We start from the raw sequence: 19,459 nt of genomic DNA on the forward strand, positions 1-19,459 counted from the left end.
GCAAGCAGACAGCAGACTCATGATCTACTATGTATGCAAGTCTATCAGATGGCAACCATCTACACACTGAACCGTGACAAGAGTAAACTATAGGACCCTCAAAAAAGGAACAGGCTCTCACAGCCTCATACAGACTGCAACCTGTTTCCAATCCACATCTGAGGGCCAAAACTCTCTTATCAGCCAGACTTGCCTGTGAACCACAGACCTGAGTACCTTTGCTCCAGCCTACCACTGCAATTGGTTAAAAAGCAACAAGACAATCATGAAGCATCCCCCAAAGACACTTACGCTGCTTAAGATCTACTCAATTCCATTCATTATTCTATGCATCTTCAGGACTTGCTTTTCTTCAAATCAGCTTCCTGCACTTTGTACTCTGTCTCTAACGGTCACTTCCATGAACCTTCTCCCAGCAGCTCCTTTTATATGCTGGCTGATGATTTTTTCAGAAAATGAAAGATCAGACTCATGAAAAGTAAATTGCTTGTCCTGTTGGTCACTTGCAGAAGTTGTTGCTTCCAAAAGCTGGGTTCCTGTCCCACAGGAATCCAGTCCCCTGGGTTTTCACACAGACCATTCCTCAAAAGGACAGTAATTCAGCAGGAAAAGTAGACAAAGTTTTTAGCAGGTTAGAGAGACCTGCTCTAAGATGGATAGGTTTTTTATTTGCAAGCAAGTGAAACCAGCAGCTAAACAAGCAAAAGAAAAGAACACAAAGGACAGACAGACACTGCTGAACACCAGCTCCACCACCTTTGCTATTTGTTATCCTTACTCAGAATAGTATTTATTCATTGATAATTGGGATCTCTGGGTTTTCAATACAAGTCTGTATCTCACATGCATGTTCAAACTAACTTACTAGTAAACAGCTTAAGTTGGTCAGCCTTTGAATGTTTGGGAAAGGAGGAGCTTTCCTAATGTTACACTAAAAGCTTCTTCCAATTTAATCACATAAAAAGCAGAGAAAACAAATTGATGCTTTTCAATAGCACAATTTAGTGAGCTGGGTGTCACCCTGAAATCTAAGGAAGCAGGTACACAATGCCCTTTCTTTCCTTTACTCACCAGAATGCAACCCTGCTAGGGGTTATATCTTTGGCTAATAAAAACATTTATTCTATCCTCATAGCTACTGTACTGGCTCATGAATTCCAGTCTCTTACAGGCTTCTTTCAGGCCCATTAGGTGCATTTCCAAGTGTGGATGAACACTGCTGTCACCACCTCACCCTCCTACAGCACAACAGCTCTGAGAGCCAACTTGTCAACACCTGTTTAGACAGGGACCTTGGGTTCAAAATACTGAAAACTGCCTCACAGCTCAGCAGTCCAGTCCCACCCCCAGTCACAAGTATTCAAGTCATACACTTGGCTCTGCCAGCCAGCCGAGCTGCATCTCCAAACAGCTAAGCCTTTTGCATCCACCCAACCAATGCACAGGCTATTGCAGAAGTCAGCTGGTTAGCCACCTTTCTCTAGTTTGCAGCCACAACCTAGTCATAGTCAATTTATGCTTCTTTGTTCTCTAATAAAAGCATATAAATTTAAATAGTTTTCCTTTCCTGGAGATTTATGGAAGGCTATATAACCTCCTCCTTACCCCTCATTTTTAGCCCTGCTAAAGACTCTAAGCTGCAGGTTTTCTTAGATAAAAATGCTCCACTGACCCCACTAACAGCTGCTCTTAACTACTGCACCGGTTCAAAGGCAGTTCTGAATATGGATATGTGAATTTTAAACTGTTCCAGCTCGCGTATCTAGTTTCTTCTACAGTGATACTAACATTTTGCTATTTCTGCTGTTAAGCATCTTGTGTCTCATCCTAGAACTAAATTTCTTGTTTTTACAGCCTCATATATTGATGGCTTAATCAGCTATGATCAACTAAAACCTCGGGTCTTTCTCCTCCTCTGTCATTTTAAGTACTGAGCTCAGTGTTATTAGTCACTAAGTGCACTTTGTACTATTAAATTCTCATTTCTATAGCACCAGTCACTTTCAAGGCAATCCAATTCTAGGGCAATACTCTGATCTTTCTCTGCAATGACAAGGCTAATGTCACATCCTCTGCAAATTTATTCAGTACCCCCTTACAAGGCATTAGTGTAAACAGTATTAATAATCAGCCCCAGAACAGGTTCTTAAGGAAGTCCATCAATGACCTCTTTTGTGACCAGAGTCCAGCTCTCAATCATGTTGTATTCTTTCCTTTAGCCAGGCCTTTACCTGATCTTGTTCTAATCCCAATTCTTTACAAATTAACTAGATTTATTGTAGTTCCAACACGGGAACTGCCTTACTAAAACACAGAGGTATTAGACCTGGCGCAAGTCCTTAGCTGACCCTTTAATTAAAAATAAATACATAAAATTCTCAAGGTCAGGTATCCAACCTGGTATACTCTACCTTAGTCAAATCACAATGCATTCAGTCCTGCTTTCCATGGTTTTAATCTTCCTTTCCTTCAAAATACACCCCATAAATCTGTGTACCAAGTTCACATTATGGATTGCCAACATAACCTGACCTTCCCCATTTCTATCTGCAAAAAAACCCCTGCCATCAGTGCTACCCCAACTTAGCAATATAGCTCAAAAAGTTTGATTTTAATTACTGTTTCTTTAGAACTCTGGAAGCACTACTTGCATAGCCTCTCATTATGAGCCCATGGAGCTTCAAGTTATGCCTTTTTTTTTTGGTCAGCTTGTACTTTCAGTCTACTCATCTCATTTTCCCTAAGCACATGCTTTTCAAATCCTGTATGTGAGGCACAGCTGCTATTTCAATCTGTTTATGTGATCCCTGTAGTACTTGGTTTCAAACACCTCCATTGCACACGGGAATAAAGACCCAGGGAATTATAACCATCTCCATTGTCTGCTACTGACCACAGGTTTTTTTGCCAAATTAGAACAGTGGGGGTGTTTTCAGCAGTACAGTGTTTTCTTGATCTCTGCTGTTTGCTAGGCTATCCCCCATGTAGTACTCTATCAATTGCTGAATCTTTTATTTAGTATTTCTCTTCCTCTATATTACTGTGTATGGAAACTACACAAATATTTTTCATCTTTCTCACTCACTTCTCAAGTTGAAGTCAACAGATATGCCAACCTCAAACCAAGTCTATTAAGCCAAGACGTATTGAGATGGCATCTACATGTCAGGATGTTTTCTTTCTCTGAGGATCTTCTGAGTAGATCTGGGGCAGACATCACAGCCGCAAGCCGCTTCTGCTCTGATAGAGTCTCACTCATTTGTGTGTTCTGATGTTAGAGCCTCAATGCAAATTATTCAGCTTGGTGAATATCTACACCTTCATGCAGAGGTTTGGAAGTCACTCTGGCTGTTGTTCGTCTACAAAATGGTGCAGTTGAGAACAGAACATATCAGGTGTCCTGCTCCAAAAAGAACCCACCAGTCCACATGAGGTCTGCAATAACCACCAGAAGCATCAGTCACTCCAACCCACCAAGCAGGAAACCTGTTGAAGCATTTTTGTCAAACACCAATAAATCTTCCACCTCTAAAGCCACTTTGTTTCATGTTTGTATACAAAAAGTTTATTTTTGTTGGAATTGTGCATGATTGTTGCTGGGACAGGAATAGAGGAGACAGAAGAGTGCCCTAGCAACATGGTGAGCTAAGAAGGTTTCACAGAGAAGTTGCAGAAGGACTGACAGTGCTTCCATAACATAACAAGAAAGCGCTCCTGTTGTGTCTTTAATTCGTGAGGTGCCAAGAAGAGACATGCCACTTAGCTTGGGGCTACTGCAAGCACCAGAATAGACACCTAATGTGGGGTGTGGCAAGCCAGGACAGCCAGACCAAGCTTGACTCTGCAGCATTCAATCAAAGCATCCACCCTCAGGGAGACTGCATTTCCCTGTGTTCTCGTCCAAGTTCGTATCACGAGCCATAATCAGTAGACTAGATCTTATAACTTCCCTATACTGGAAATAACTTAGAATAACTCTCAAGTTCAAGAAGAGAGCCATTATTCCTAAATAATTCTTCTGCTAAGAAAGTACAGCAACTATTCTTAAGAAAGCCACTTATCCTGGAAGAGAACGATTATAGCTTATTCCATAATAATATCTTGTAGAACTTCATGTATAAATAAGACTTTGATGAAAGATTATGTTCAAGAGAACAAGAGGGCTGTTTGAAGAGCGCTGGCATTCTGTGCTACTGAAATTGGTCCAATCCAAATTCCAACCACAGATTTCACCAGAAGGCTGTACTAAATTAATCACTATTACAATTGTATATATTTGTTCTGATTTAAGATAGTGGTTCTACACTGACCATATGACTCTCCTCAAGCACCACATGCTTGATCTCATGCACAACAGATGGAGTCCACATGCATGTCGTAAGATCATCAGCAGTGCTGCAAGTTTCTAGCTGCCAGCTTTTAAGTTACAAGGAACTTCAACATGCAACGCATAACCCAAAAGAATACCAAGGTAGTTTAGTACCAGGAAGTAACTGAAGCAGAGAAATTCCTAAAGTGTTCGGGCAGCATGAAAGAAACACTGCTCCAAAAGAAGCACTTGCACAACACAATGGAGAAAAGGGTCTCAATGAAGTATGGTGCAGAGACTCCCCAAGAACACTGAAAGCAATACACGTTTCACTGCTCATATACTCAATTATCATCTGTGTCACACCACAGCTAAATTAGCTTGTGTTTAATTGCACATTTACAAAGGGAGAGTTACACCCTTCATGGCACTGTATAAATGAAAGAGAGCTAAAGTCTACATGTCTCACCATTGGGCTTACAAGTGAGGACCAAACCAATTCACTGGCTTGCTCATAATCATGACAAAAATCTTTGCAGTTCACTGAATCTCATGCTTGAACACTGTAACAAGTATTTGATAACTCTAGGTCAGTAGCTTTCAACCTGGTTGGCGGACTCCAAAGGGTCCATGAAAGCTGAGGAAAGCAAGCATATCACTAACAGCTCAAATTTGCTGTTCTCACTGGAAGCTTTTAGAAGTCTGTAAGTCCAGAGAGACTGAAAGACACTGCACTAGACATATGTGAAACAAAGGATCCAGAGAGCCTAGAAAGACATGGGAAATAAAATGAGCTAATGAGATGCACTTCAAACAGCCTCAGAAGTTTATAATCAGCAAAACAAACACTGATTGTAAGAGACTCGGGTAAACGCTGTGGCAGTCCAAAAGGAGTATTGGGAGTTGGGTTTTTGGGTCCCTCAAGCACAATGCTCCAGGCAGTGAAACGCTGTATCATCCCCACCACCCTAAGAACAGAACAGCCAAAGCAGTTCTTTACATCTCCATGTAAAGCAAGCACTTACTCTGGTCGGCAAATCACCAGGTCCCCTTTGTTGGTGCCATATGCCAATCCCAGGCCTGGCTCAGGCAGCCAGCGAGCAGAGTTTATGCTGACGTGTCTTCTCTGGTCGGCAGGCATTGGGTACAGAACGTTGAAAACTCTCTGAAACAATAACAGGAGATTACTTGACAGGACAAAGCAGGAGAGCCAAGGAAGGTCAAACAAACGTTCAACCTCCCTGCAGCAGTGCAGCTGGCCAAGGAGACATGTCACTTTACAGGATGTTGTAAGAAACTACTAATCCAGCAGCGAGAGTAAGCAGCTGCTAGAAAAGGACATGTATGTGCCCCTAAGTGTTTCATGGACTGACTGGCACACAGCTGTGGAGCAGAAGAAATTCTGCTCCCAGGAGAATCTGCACGTCACTCAGTGGACTGCATAGTCCTTCTATTCAAACTAATTAAAGTGATGGGCACAAGTGGTATAGTCATTAGAAAGCAGGACAACTGGGACTCTTCTGGCCATCACCTCTCATCTTAACTCATTAGGGTGGAACAGGAAACTGGCAAGTACATGGGCTTTCAGCATCAAAAGTTTATTGTTTCTATTAAGCAAACCAGACTTTATGCAAAAATAACATACAATTCTTTCCTTTTTTAAACATTTAAACAGCCTCCTGAAAATGTTTCAGAGTTTGATCAACCCCCACACCAACAGTGCACAAAGGAAAATCAAAATCCATAGGTTATGAGAATAACACGAGTACACAAATACGAAATCCCTCTGTTCAGGTCCCCTACCAACACCATCCGTTTTACCTGCAGTAAGGCAAGAAGCTGAAGAGCTGTTAAGACAGCAGGTAGTTAGCATGGCTGCAAGCCAGTGCTTCCCATATGCTGCATTAACACATGTGAATGAAAACCCTGTGCATATGAAGGACCAATAGCAAGCTCTGCTTTCTGGTCTGCACTAGCTTGGTTTCTGAAGCATATGAGGCTTGAAAAGCAAGAACGATGAAGCGGAACAGATTATACCTACGCAGATACTATCCTTCTACTCCAAGAAGCTAATGTCTTTTGTACAGCACAACGCTTTCCTGCACCCTGCCATCCAGCAACGAGAACTGGGTATACTGTCAACACTTCATTTAGCCAGAAAATGACACATGTAGATCATAAAAACAAAGGCATGGGAAGTGGAAAGAGGGGTAGGTAATGAGTCAGTTTGGCTACCAGGAACAGACAGGGACAAGCTGCTTCAGTGTACTGGGCCATCAGAGCATTCTGTCATGGCTGAAGACTGCATTTACAAGTCCAAATCATTAGCAGAATTTCTGCAGAAATTTATCTAGGATTTATCCTGTCATCACTGCAGGTAACACAGACTTCAAATCTAGATTTTCAATGGGATAAGTCCCAGGTGAAAGATAAGTTTTCATTACGTTTTCTGGTGGGCAACTGTCCATCCATCATAAAACCTTTCCTCCAGACTCCCCAGAAAAGGGGATGGTGCTGGACGAGGAAGCAGGGAAGGGAATGAGGATGTGCTGGCACAACAGGATAAAGGTAGATGGGAATGCAGATCAACTGCTACTGTGGTGGCCTGAACTAATAATTAGAATTCATTAGGGTGGGAGGCATCAGCTAGCATAAGAAACCGGGGCTGTTTTTCTCTGTAGCTCTACTGCCCACCCCACATCTTGTCTGTTTGACAATTTAACTTGAGAAGTCTGAGGCAGAGACCACTTAACTGTATGCCCTCCAACAGCTAGTACCCAGAACCTTCATCTTGACCATTGTAACGCAAACAAAGTAAGTAAAAGCAAAACAATATAGCTACATTATTTCCCCTTGTCAGTAACACATTTAACCTCTCCTCTGAGGAGGCCACATCGGAGAAGAAAACATCCTTAAGGATTTCTCTGTGTGACAGAAGCTGACTCTTCGCCCTGGCTATCACTCAGCACAGCATTTAGTGTATACAGAGAAGCTCAGTGTTTGGATGGAAGGAACAGGCCCTTAGGGGTTTATTTAGCTCTTACCCATTTCTGTCATGTCTGTCCCTTTCCCTCCCTGCCTTGCTTGCTCTGTGTGTGTGTGGTGGTGGGGGGCAGGGGGAAAAAAGGAGAGAGGGGAAAAAAAAAATAAATCTGATGTATGACGGTAACACCTGTTACCATGGAGATTATGGTGCACTCTGAGATGGGAAGACTGGATTTGGAGGAGAAGGAGGAAGGAGGGGAAAGGGAGGGGTCACCAGAGCTGGGAGCATAAATTCATAAAATAAGCATTTCAAATCTCTCAAGAACTGCAAGGGTTTTTCATCGTATCCTTCTTCAGCAAGTCAGAAAGAAATGGTTTCTCTGCTACTGAGAATGGCTTTGCAAGGTATCACAGTTAGAGAAGCTGCCTTCCTGGGCTAGTCGCAAGCTCTCCTCCGCTGGCAGGTCAGTTTGCACAGCCGTTGTCCCACAGGCTCCACGACTGGCCACGCCAAGAGGGGAGACTTGCTAGCTACAGCTGAGCATCCAGGTGCTTTGCAGTAAATAGCACCCCATGGAAAGTGCTGCCAAGGACATGGGTCTGGTTCTGACAACCTGCAAGAATGTTGGCTGAGGGCAGAATCTCAAAGACAAGGTGGCTTAAAAATTCTGCGTAAAAGTAGTTGCTTCATCACTCCACTCCACTCCATTCACTTCTAAACAGCTTGTCACACTGAAGAGCTCCCCCCCCGCTGCTTCCCACTCCCACGCTAATGGGACAACTCCATGCAGTGTTAAGGGTGATGACATCCGTGTGTGTGGTAATTAGTACATAAAAAGAGAAAGCAGCTGTACTGGCATAATCACCACTCGCAGCGGTAACCAGGACCCAGCTAATCAATCTGATGCAGTCATACAGACTGGCTGTTGCAATTGCATCCATTAGCAAGACCCCCTACTCTATCCACAGAGTGGGGGAAAAAAAGAGTTCCTTCAACATTGGCAGGTCCTTCTCTTCAAAGAAGGTCAGAAGCCTGCCAGGAAGCATTATTCTCCATAGATCACAGATAATTCCTTTCAGAATTTGGGGTTTTTTGTCTTTTTGCTTCCATTGCTAAATCTTACAAAAAGTTACTGAGATATTTCAACCAAAGCAGCCGGCCTGAAAACATACTCCTGAGTGACCACACCTCTTTGCCAGTGGGATTGTCCATGCTTTGTAGTTCTAAACTTCTAGGAATAATATTCAAGTTATTACAGGAATCCTACACTAACACAATTCTCTAGCTTCTAGGTCAAGAGACTGCTGCCAAGCCTCAAATGCTCTTAAAACTAGCAATACAAATGCATGAAGTTGATAATTCACTAGCTCCCTTTCATTAGGGCTGGTCCACAGACTAGTTGCAGGCCATGTGTAACAGCCACGTTGATGGCCAAGGGCACAGGAATCAGTTTAGAACCACTGTTGCAAAAGTCCACTAATCTTTAAGGTGCCCACCCCACCACACTCTACCACAGCCTCCAGAGAGTTTATTTTTAATAGGATGGCATTTTCATTTAGGAGAGATATCGTACTGCATCACACTTTATCAGCCCATAATCACTGCCAGCAGTCACAGCAAGCTTCCAGGCTCTTCACCATAACCAATGTCAAACTTGCTCTTAGCATCACTACACTACTAATTCAGTAATACATAGCCACACCATTAGATGTGGTGATTCAGCGTTTTATGAAGTTGGCAGTTGCATTTGTTTCCCAATGCTGTTCTGAAATAGAGTTTTGTATGGTATGTTTCTCTAACTATGAACACTGTGAAGTCTGAGGAGTGGGAGCTTCAGAACATCCCTAAGGAAGCTTAAACCCAAACAGGCAACATAAGTATAGCAAGCTGTTCTCTTCTTGGCAACAACATAAACATATAAATGTCATTTCAAGGGGTCCTACCCCTTCCCTTTAGGGCCACACGACCCAGCCCGGATTACACAGAACAGTTGCTTGACCTGTGCTTATATTTGTAGAAAACCCTGTCTCTGGTGATCTCCCCACACTTCACAGGACATTCCAGAAGTCTTCCATCATTTCAGGGACTCCATTTCTCCTCAGAGTTCAGGGGACATCAGCAAGGTAAGAAGTCTTCCTGCAGAAATACTAAGACTGTCTAGGTAGCTAAGCTTCTACACAAAAGGCAACTCTCATACAAAGGGAAAGCAATAGTCACTAAAGAAACAGCTGGTTGCTTCCATTTTACATCCCTGTAACCACGAAGTGTGGGGAAAGATTTGGTTGAGTAATTTATGTCTGCACTTCTCTATTTTCAAAGACTGCACTACAAGAGACTACTTATCTCTTTGGTGTGCCTTTTCCATCCTCCCTGAACAGGAGTGGGCATGTAGATCATCTACTGAACTCCCTAAAGCTCATTTCATCACTTCACAGCCACTTCTTCAATGCTGAATTCAGCAGGGGAGAAGATAGCTCAGAGAAAGCAGGGCTATAAAGTGTGAGGAAAAGAAAAAAAATAGGCCCTTAAAATATTCAGCAAACAAGCTGCATGTGGAGTGCAAAGGCCACCTCAGGTCCACTGCTGCTGCTCCCCCTCCAACTTGTCAGTGCGGCACGTCAGTACTGTAGCCCCTGTCACAGCCACCGCTTAGGTATTAAACTTAGGTATTTACTTAGGGCAGAGAGCCAGGCGAGGCTGCGTGACAATCAACAGCCTCAAGGAATCTTTCCTGATGATCTCTTCCTCGATGTCAAGCTGCTGTACTTAAGTGGGAAGAAGGGGGCCCAGGGCACAACACATAAGCACTGAGCTACACAGTTAATTTGTACCTGCCCTGGAGGGGAAGAAAACTTTTTGCTAAAAGCCTCTGCTCTGCAAAGTCCTAGTTATTGACCTAGTGCTTCCCTCTTCCCCACCTGCTCTGTCCCAGGGAAGCTGCTGCTATTTCATAACGCTCTTCAAATTCCACCTTTCCCCTCCATCTCTGGGGTATGCCAATGTTAAAAAGCTGGACAGGGCAATCGCCAGGATCCTGTCAGTCATCGAAGTAGCAGCAGGCTGCCCCACGCCTGTGCTACTGCTGCCAGCTGGCAATGGTGCTGCACCGCTCGCCTGATCCGAGCAGCACTGTGCCTGGCCAAAGCGGAGGCACCATGTCATCTGCACAGCCGTCTCTTTGCTCAAGGCCTTCCCACCTCTAAGGAGAGCAATGAAAAGCAGGGGAGTGCTGAACACTATTTGTCTGGCAGAGTGGGACCTTTCTTCTCCTCTCTGGCACTCAAGAAAGAAAAAACACGTTTTGAAGCTGGAGGAGAAGAGAAAGTTGGCACAAGTGGGTAGGGAAACTCAGCAGGAACCCTTGCTTTTTATCTTTTTAAATTCAATAGAGACATTTCTGCTCTCGACTAGATGCATCGCCTTTCAAGATGCCAATAAATTTCAAGCCATTACCTCTACTTCGCCCATGCAGTAAGTTGGGCTGTTAGATCAGCTTTGATAAAGACTGTGTGGGAAGGAGGTGCAGGTGTTCTCTTGTTTACATGGGGAAGTCTTGTCATCCGTGAAGCTCCATCCTGACAGGTAAAGGGAGAGAAAAGGCTGGAGCAAATCAGGTGGGTTTATAAGGCACCAGCCTAAAATGTAATTATTAATTTTCAACTGAATTGACGCTATCACCAGAGGCTGACTGACCATGAAAACGCGCAGGAAGAGAAACATTGAATGTGCTTAAACTCAACAGAAACCTCTTACTGGGAGGACTGGTAAAATCCACAGTCTCACAGCTACTCCGACCTGGGTTGCAGAGAAAAGAGCTTCAGAAAGGAGCATTGATCTCTGCTGGATAGGCATAGCTGTACTGGCAGCCAACATTTGTACCTCACACCTGCACAGATGTAAAGTTTATGCTGGTAAACAAAGTGCTCTTCATATGGATACGGGTTATACCACCAAAGTAATGGTGGAGGCTACACAGCTTTGCCAATGTAACTGCAGCTGTACTAGAGCCTCTGGCCAGCACAGGCACCTCTTTTGTAACGCACTTTAGCAAACTAAGCCACATGAATTATGTAATACAGATGCAGCCCTAAAAGCGCAGCCAATCCACAACACTGTATTAAGTTCACTGAAAGCACACCTCCAAGCAAAGCCTATGTACAATTTGAAACTACTCAAAGAGCGTTAAAACATATGCGGAAAACTATAAACTGCACTTGTATTTGCCAGAGCAGCAGATGAGGTGCAGCGACAGGATGAAGGCGTAAGCAGACCAAAACCAGCAGCAGTACAACTAGGACTGCACACATTTTGCATGTCCCCATCTGCCCTTCATATGCTGCTCCACAATCTGACCTTGAATAAGAACTTCAAGTTTCAGAAGTTCCACTACATCTTTTTTGATTGCAAGCATCTCACTGAGACTGAAGAGCACCTAAATCAATTCCTTATCTTTTTTTGCCTTACCCACCGATAGTGTGTTGCTACTGAAAAATCTTACCTTTTTTTTTTTTTAATGTCAACGGTTAACTAGTTCACCTCTGCCACCAGGGTATCAGATAAATTGCTATAAAGTATCTACCACTCTACTGAAAGCACTGTATGTCCTTTGCTTAGCTGCCAGGAAGCCACCTGCATCACTGACTTCTATAATGCTGCCAATTAGTTTAAACAAGTCTGTGGCTTTTTAAGGTCCAGAAGCATAATAAGAAACAGACATCCTAACCTGATCTCCTTAATAAATAACACTATCCCTTTTTTGCTTAGATTACATTCTTTACTCTGCCTTCTATTAATTAATGAATTTCAGAAAAGCTGCTGAAATTCAGGCTTATGCCTTGCACTGCCACAAACCCCAGAGCCCTCTGCAGCAGAATTCAAGTCTAGCTTGTCTAAAGCAGACAAATGCAAAGCAAAACAAACACTCCTTGGGATAACTGACCAAAGGCTCAATACATTTATTCACAAGACAATGTATATCAGCATTTTGAAACAAGGCAAGTCTCCCCTTTGTTTGGAAGGAGTCTCCTTTCTGTATCTATATGCAGATGCAAAGAAAAAGGCATGCAGTTCCCATGATCAGATGGGAAAAAATTTACTTTTTTGCTCCTAGTCTCCTCTTATTAGGCAGGTTGGTCTATGCTGCTCTCAACCCCTCCCCCACAGCTGATTCCTGCCAACAACATAAACATCTTTCCATTAGATCTTCTCTGTTAGAATGGAAGCAGCAAAAAATAATGCACTTATCTTTTTGGATTTGTCAGTCTTATCCTCAAATGGATCTTATCAATGCTCAGCACAAACAAAATTTCTTTCAACTCCATTTATCTTCCCCAGATGTAATAGGATCATATATGAAATTCTTTTTCAGTCTTTACCATTACAGCAAACCTCTTTCTGCCTTTTTCTGCACCTGTTGTTAGTGTAGAAAATCCTAGCTTTGTCTTCTGAGCCACAGTGAATTAAATGAGAACTAACCCTTAATTTTCAGCAACAACTGAAACCTTAACTGAGGATACTTGATCCAATTCCTAAAACAGGTCAGCACCAGAAGTTTCTGTTGGATGGACTGAGAAACTTTCTGCAAAGGTAAAAAACATTGTTGGTTCTTCCTGACCATACTTGATCCCATAATTTATTGCTGATCTTTCAAATCAGGAGAAGTGTCATTATAGCACACCCTTTCTTTCTTTAGGCTAGCTCTTGGCATTATCAGCTGGTACTTTATCTCACAAGCCTGCCACGCAACTACTACGAGAAAGAGCTTTAAGATAACTAGTGGGAAACTTAAAAACATTAACTAGAACTAGGTCTTAGGAAGAAATGGATCATCTCAGGTAACAAAGCTCTCACTCAGGAAAGTAACATACTTGCAGTGAAGTGGCTCATTAATTTGCTACCCATCTCCCAAAGGCTGCAAAACCAGGGTAATACCTCCAAAAAGCCCTTTAGGGGACTGGTCCAAGCCTGGATCTGAAACCTAGGGCTGAGTAAGCAAGAAATTGCTAAACAAAACAATTGTCCTTTCAATTGTGCATGCGTGTGGTTGGAACAGATGAAAGGAGAGAAAAAGGAATGCCAAAGGGGGTGTTAGCGTGACAGAAGACAGATATGTATATATTCAGGGCAGATGCACAAGTGAACTGAACTGTGCAAACAGGACTGTGCCCCCAGCTATTGCTATCTCTTGCAAAAATCACCAACAGTTCTCAATGCTGGGATAAATCTAATAAAAATATCGCCACTTCTATGGCAAAAGGAATGACAAGCTTCTTCATTTTTGCCCTTAACTCAGACTGCAAACCAAAAACAGTACCTGTGAATTCCCCATTAAATGTCATGCTAAGACTGTAACAGCAAAATCTACAATATGTTAAAGATCTAATGACAAGAGCAAAGGATTTGCACATAGCTGCCATTCCACCCTGCTCTCCGTCTGTTGAGCCTTCAATAGAACGGCATACAAGATCAAATGTCAACAATATGATGATGACAGAGCCACATGCATCCTCATCTAGGTGAAAAGAGGCTGTCATCCAGCTGCCTACACGTCTGGAAGGAATAAATACTGGAGGAAAGAGTTGGCTTAAATTTAATTCAAGAAAGACAGTAGGAAGAAGTACTGAAAAAAAAGTCTTCATGAAATTGCAAACCTCTTCTCAGCCCGTGGCCAGTTTAGTGCAAATCTGGTAATAATTCACCTTGGCTCCCTTCCCCCTACCTGACTTGGCAAGACGACCGCACATAAATAATCTCAATTTGCCATAATTTCTTCTATCTAGTTACTATGGACCCAACTGCACCAAAGCTCACAGTAGCTACTGTGGGGCAAATGGGCTCAAGGCCTTACCTGAACTGCAAGAGCTCAGCTCTCCTAATACTGGACCCCATATTAAACAAAAGGTCTTGGCTCTCAGCTTCACATCCCATGAAGTAAAAACATCCTGAATAGATGTCATTTGCCTTTTCTTCACACCAGTTTGCTAAAACTGACACTGCTCCCATGTTTAACCATCGCATGAGATATTAACACAATATTTATGAAGGGATCCTAACGAGTTTTAAGTTTTTACAGTTTCTTGTAAGTTCTGTCTTAGCAGCCTTCATGCAGACATGGGTGAATTGGTCAAGATAGCAATTTAACTGACTCTTACAACATACCATTCCTGCACCTATACTCCAATGTGCACATTATGCAAATCTTCATGCCAACTGCAACACCAAGGTGGCAATGCATTTTCCAGTGATGTTGAATACAGCTCTTTCTTACAGCACCCTACATAAGCCATGCTTACCAACATGGGTTTTGGATATGCTCTGCTTTTCTAAAGATACCTGCCAGAATCTGCCGATACACAGAGCATATAAAACTATTTGGCCTCAACCAGACTATTATGCTCCACTTTGTATTAAAAGGAGGGATTTCCCTTATCAGTCAGAAAAGGGTTCTGTCCCCATGCCCTCTTCCTAGGATCAACAAGTACATGCAGTCTGTGACTCTGCTTGGACTTCTGGTAATCTAAGAAACATCTACCTGGTTCAACTTCTGCCAGCAGTGAGAAATTTCTTTGGGCAGTAATTGGATGTATTATTTGCAGTTCTACTGTACAGAGCTGTCAGAAGCTCCCCCTGTTGCCTTGAAGATGTCAAAATCTCTCTTGAAAGGAGACACAAGGGACCACACCAATAAGCATGCTTTGTCAATAACAGAGCAAGAGGTTGGTACTCTCTCTCTTGCAAACGGCGCTTGTTTTCAGAAGTATGTTAGTTCATAGGAACAGAACCACTGCAGGTAATGCGTTACAATAAGCCATCTCCACATATTTTTCTAATCAATTTTCTTTTCACATTATCAAGAGTTCTGACAAAACTGTAAATTGCGCCCCAGTGAAGCAAATGTGCACGGCCATTTGCTTTCAGGCTTAAAGGCCCTTCGCTTATGGCTGCAGGAGCATTCACAGCTCATCCAGTGAGTCAACGAGGTCTGGCAGTGACCTTTGCAAACCACACTGGATACACTCCACTGACACTTGCATGAAGCTCAGAAGACAACAGCACCCAGTAAAATTGTGCATCTTCTCACATAGTCTGTGCATCGTCCTCGTTAAGAGTTAATAAACTGAAAACAGTTTGGCTCCATGCTAAAACTCCGTGTGCCTTTCTGCTTCAGGCCCTTCTTCCTGCAGGATTAGGAATTCTCCATTTGTTTACAATGGAAGCGTACATGTATTTTGTTCCATCCAGGCTACTGACTGACTACTTCATCAGGATGTTTCCCAAATACCGGTAGTCTTGTCACGAGCTAATTCCGGATCTCCACAGCCTGAATTTCCTTCCAGATTAAAAGCACAGTGCTGTATTTGAGATGGGGCTTGGTTAAGTCACCTTATCCCCACAAATTGCATGATTTGCTCTTCACCTTCATGTCAATCAAATTTTTCTATCAACTACCTCGCTTTTTGTATCCTTAGCTTAGAAGCTCCTTTCCAAGTTTTATTTTAATTTGGATTACAGTAATCATGTTTTTCTGATATTTCAGAGTTAGCTTCCTCTGGGTAAAATGAAAAACATTAAACATTGCAAGGGCATCAGATTTGCGAATGCCAGAAATAAAACTACCTTCTGGCCGCCTTTCTCACTAATATCCACTGCTAACAGATCTAGGGCAATATGATCCTTACTCTTCTATGTTTCTAATGAACTTCAGCTCTGACCAAGTTTCTAATTTCATGTTCTTCTAAGTTCTTTAGCCTCTGTATACTCTTAGAATCATGTGGAATTCAGAAATCACCCTAGACCCAAGCAGCTTGAAAACAGATCCTCTTTATTTGGAGACCAGCTCCACCTGTGCTTTCAAAATAGGCTGCAAAACCTATTCTTAGACCATATTTGGAGTCCTTTCTCCCATCTCTGAAACTCAAATATTTCCAGACAATTCCCAGTACCGTTGCTACCTGTACCACTCCAAGCTAGAGATCTGCTAAAAGCAACTCCTCACCTGTACTCTCCAGCTACAGATAAATTTCAGAGATGTTAGCTAGGTTTGCAAAAAAACCAAGCCACAAACACAACAACAAAAAAATGAAGCTTATGCATACCACTCTTATTAAAAGTCAACACTACTAGAGAGCTTTTTAAGCCTCAGTCTGAAAATGAAACTTGTTCTTTAGCAAAGCCAGGTTTCCATCTGAAATGCTAAGCAGATCAATCTGAAGGGAGTGAACAGAAAGAGCATGAACCTTTAGCTCATGACTACCATATTGGATGACAATTCACTACTTTTACTCCATTTCTGAACAGAATTCATAACTGTTGAATCACGTCAGCCCTGACCTGTAGAACTCTACCTGATCTCTCTGAAATATTAGAAGCAAGATGTATATAGACAATGCACACTTGTATAACCAAAATGCTCCTTAGTACAGTCCAAAAGTGCTGTAGTTCTCAGACAGAACATTTCTCTCCAACTCTGAAAATTACACCAGCAGCCAGTGAATTTTTAGGTGCAATTAAATGTACTGGAGTTTCACATAACAAAACTAATTAATTGCATCTTCAAAGCCTCTATTTCAACAGCAAGATGGAGGAAGCTCTCTGAGGAATAGAAGCATGTATTCCGCTGACTGCTAGTCAAGGATGTGGAGGAGGAGTTAACTGGAAGCAGAAGTAATCACTGCATTTCACTCCTCAGCAGGTTGCCACGCTTTTGCAGTGACTTATAGGCCACATTGCCAAGCCCTAGTCTCCCATTTCATTGATTGCAAATAGAAAGGCGTCAGGGAAAGAAAGAACAATTGTAAGACAACTTACAAGAATTTTCATAGAATCTGATGTAGCATTTCTCTTTAATTTCTCTCTTGGGAGTTTTGTGAGTAATGTAAAATTAAAACATCCACAAAGCATTGCTTCAGAACATGGCTATGACTTATTTTTAGTTAAGAAGTTGAGTAACAATTGCTATGTATTACAAGCTGTTGTCACAGAGGTAACAAAGATGCTTTCTGATTCTCTATAATGCACATATTAAATCAGAGATTGAAAAATACAGTTTCACCAAGCTTCTTAAACCTTTTTAAACTGCATGCTGGCCAAGCTGCAAACAGGTTTTTTACTCAACTGAATATGAATACGTCAGTCATTGTAAAGACAGTGTGCTAAGAATATTATATAGATTCCTACTTAAAGCTCTATTTTCATTTTGCATGCCTTGAAAAGTACTACAAACTCATGGAGCAGTTTTATTGCAAAACTCATGACAGAAGAAATATCTGTAGGTGATCTAATTTTTACAGCTAGATGAGGGAATAGTATTTACAAGATTAACAGTTTATTGTTTTCCAAGCTTGATCCTACAGACTGCACAAAGATGACCAACAACACACAAGAATGTTGAAAATACTCAACATCATCCCACAGGAAGGCTCTTTAACCAAATTAATTCAAACTGGTCTAGTTGTGACCCTGTCACATACATAGAAAGCTAAAAGTCCAAGGCAGTCAGAAATGAGACATTTTTAACATCTTTAAACATCATGTGGGAAAAGGGAAAACAGCAAATTAGTTAGCAAATCCTGCTAGACTGGATAGATTTAAAAACGTGGGGGAAAGGTTTTTGGAGGCTAAAAATACATGTGCAAGAAAGATGAAAAAAGCAACCTTTAGAATACATGCAATCCATCTGGAGAAAAATAATCCAGAACTACAGCAGATGAGAAAGACAGGAGTGCAATGATGTGGAGCAAGTCTGAAAAGCAAGAGTGGGAAAAATTGTACACAATTTTCAATGCACCATAACAGCAAAAAAGGAAAAAAAACCCAGTTTTTGACTGCGTAAGTAAAGCCCTGTAGTCCAAAAAAAGCAGAAAAAAATACCCTCTGTGGGTTTCTGGTAAGACTATGCTTATCACATTACGTACATTTAACCATATTCCAGAATGAGGGGAAAAAAAAAAAAAAAAAAAAAAAAGAAGGGCATTTTGGAGAGAATTCAGAAGAGAGAAAAACGAAAGCTGGAAGATTGAATTACAAGAAAAGATTAAGGGAATACAAAGCATTACTTCACTAAATGGTGACTAAGAGCAAGGGTACAAGCATTTGAAGAGTATAACACACCATAGGGAAAGAAGATATGTTTGAAATGGAGATGAAGAAATATAAATGGAAGATTTGGACAGAAGCTTACTGATTTAGCTGTCTACAAAAATATGTCTCCAAAAGGAAGGGCTAGAAGCCATAGCAACTGGATTTTAGCGTAAAGGACAGATGAGAGGAAAAGACATGATTTTAGCTAATAGGACGTCTCTATCTTAACTTATTATGATATGGTAAAAAGACTGTGTGAAGGGATACTCTCGTATCTGGCAGTAAAAGCTATGTACTTCACTAGGATCTTAAAATAACTGAAAAAAGAAACAGTACCAGGGTAAACTACACTTTTAAAAGGATTTAACAGGATACCGAATTCATGTAATTAGTGATCTTATATCCACACAGCTTTCACCAACTGTACCTGCTAACCAAATTCTGCTTTTTTCATAAATACATTTTAATTTCTGTCTCTTACCTTAAGAGGCTTGTACCAGAATGGTAGCTCAGAACGAGGCCTGTAAAAGTGCTGACTGGTGCACCAAAGAATATCCTCATCATTGATCTTCCCTTGCCTTATAATGTGGAGCAGATGATGACAATAAACAAGAGTTTTGTATCAGCTGATAAAACAGCTCATGTAATGACACAGCTGAGATGACCCTCTCTGAATCATGAGCAGTCTGGAGAGCAACTACAGAGTCTGAAGGTGAATCAAGCAATTTATACCAGAGACAAGTCTCTCCCCAGTGCAAGGCCACCAGACAAATGGCTCAATGCAACCCCTGTACACTGGGAAAGCTCTGCCAAAAGTAATAATAAGAGGAGCCTTTTAGACTAAAAGAAAAAGTTTTAAAAAGAGAGGGAAAAAAAAGCTGCTCATGTAATAAATTCCACTATGATCAAGTTATCCCCAAAGTGAAAAGTTTGAATAGCTATTTTTCATTTCCTGCAACAAGTCACCTGAATACATGGCCTTAAACTTGAATCTGGCCCAAATATCAGCTTTAGAAATTACCTAATTCTGCCTCCTTAACTCTCCTTGTGCATTATCAACTGGACATAGCTTTTCCCATCCTAAA

General features: G+C 41.8%; 1 protein-coding gene across 3 annotated transcripts in view; it reads right to left on the reverse strand.

The window, feature by feature from the left end:
- AMBRA1 (autophagy and beclin 1 regulator 1) overlaps positions 1–19,459 on the reverse strand; it is a 135,866-nt gene that overhangs the window by 24,501 nt on the left and 91,906 nt on the right. For all 3 annotated transcript variants that reach the window (XM_069784509.1, XM_069784508.1, XM_069784507.1), the window contains one exon: positions 5,335–5,474. In XM_069784509.1, coding sequence (XP_069640610.1) covers positions 5,335–5,474 — 140 coding nt within the window. The remainder of the gene's footprint in view (positions 1–5,334; positions 5,475–19,459) is intronic.

Source organism: Haliaeetus albicilla, chromosome 5 (genome assembly GCF_947461875.1).
Source record: "Haliaeetus albicilla chromosome 5, bHalAlb1.1, whole genome shotgun sequence".
NCBI lineage: Eukaryota > Metazoa > Chordata > Aves > Accipitriformes > Accipitridae > Haliaeetus > Haliaeetus albicilla.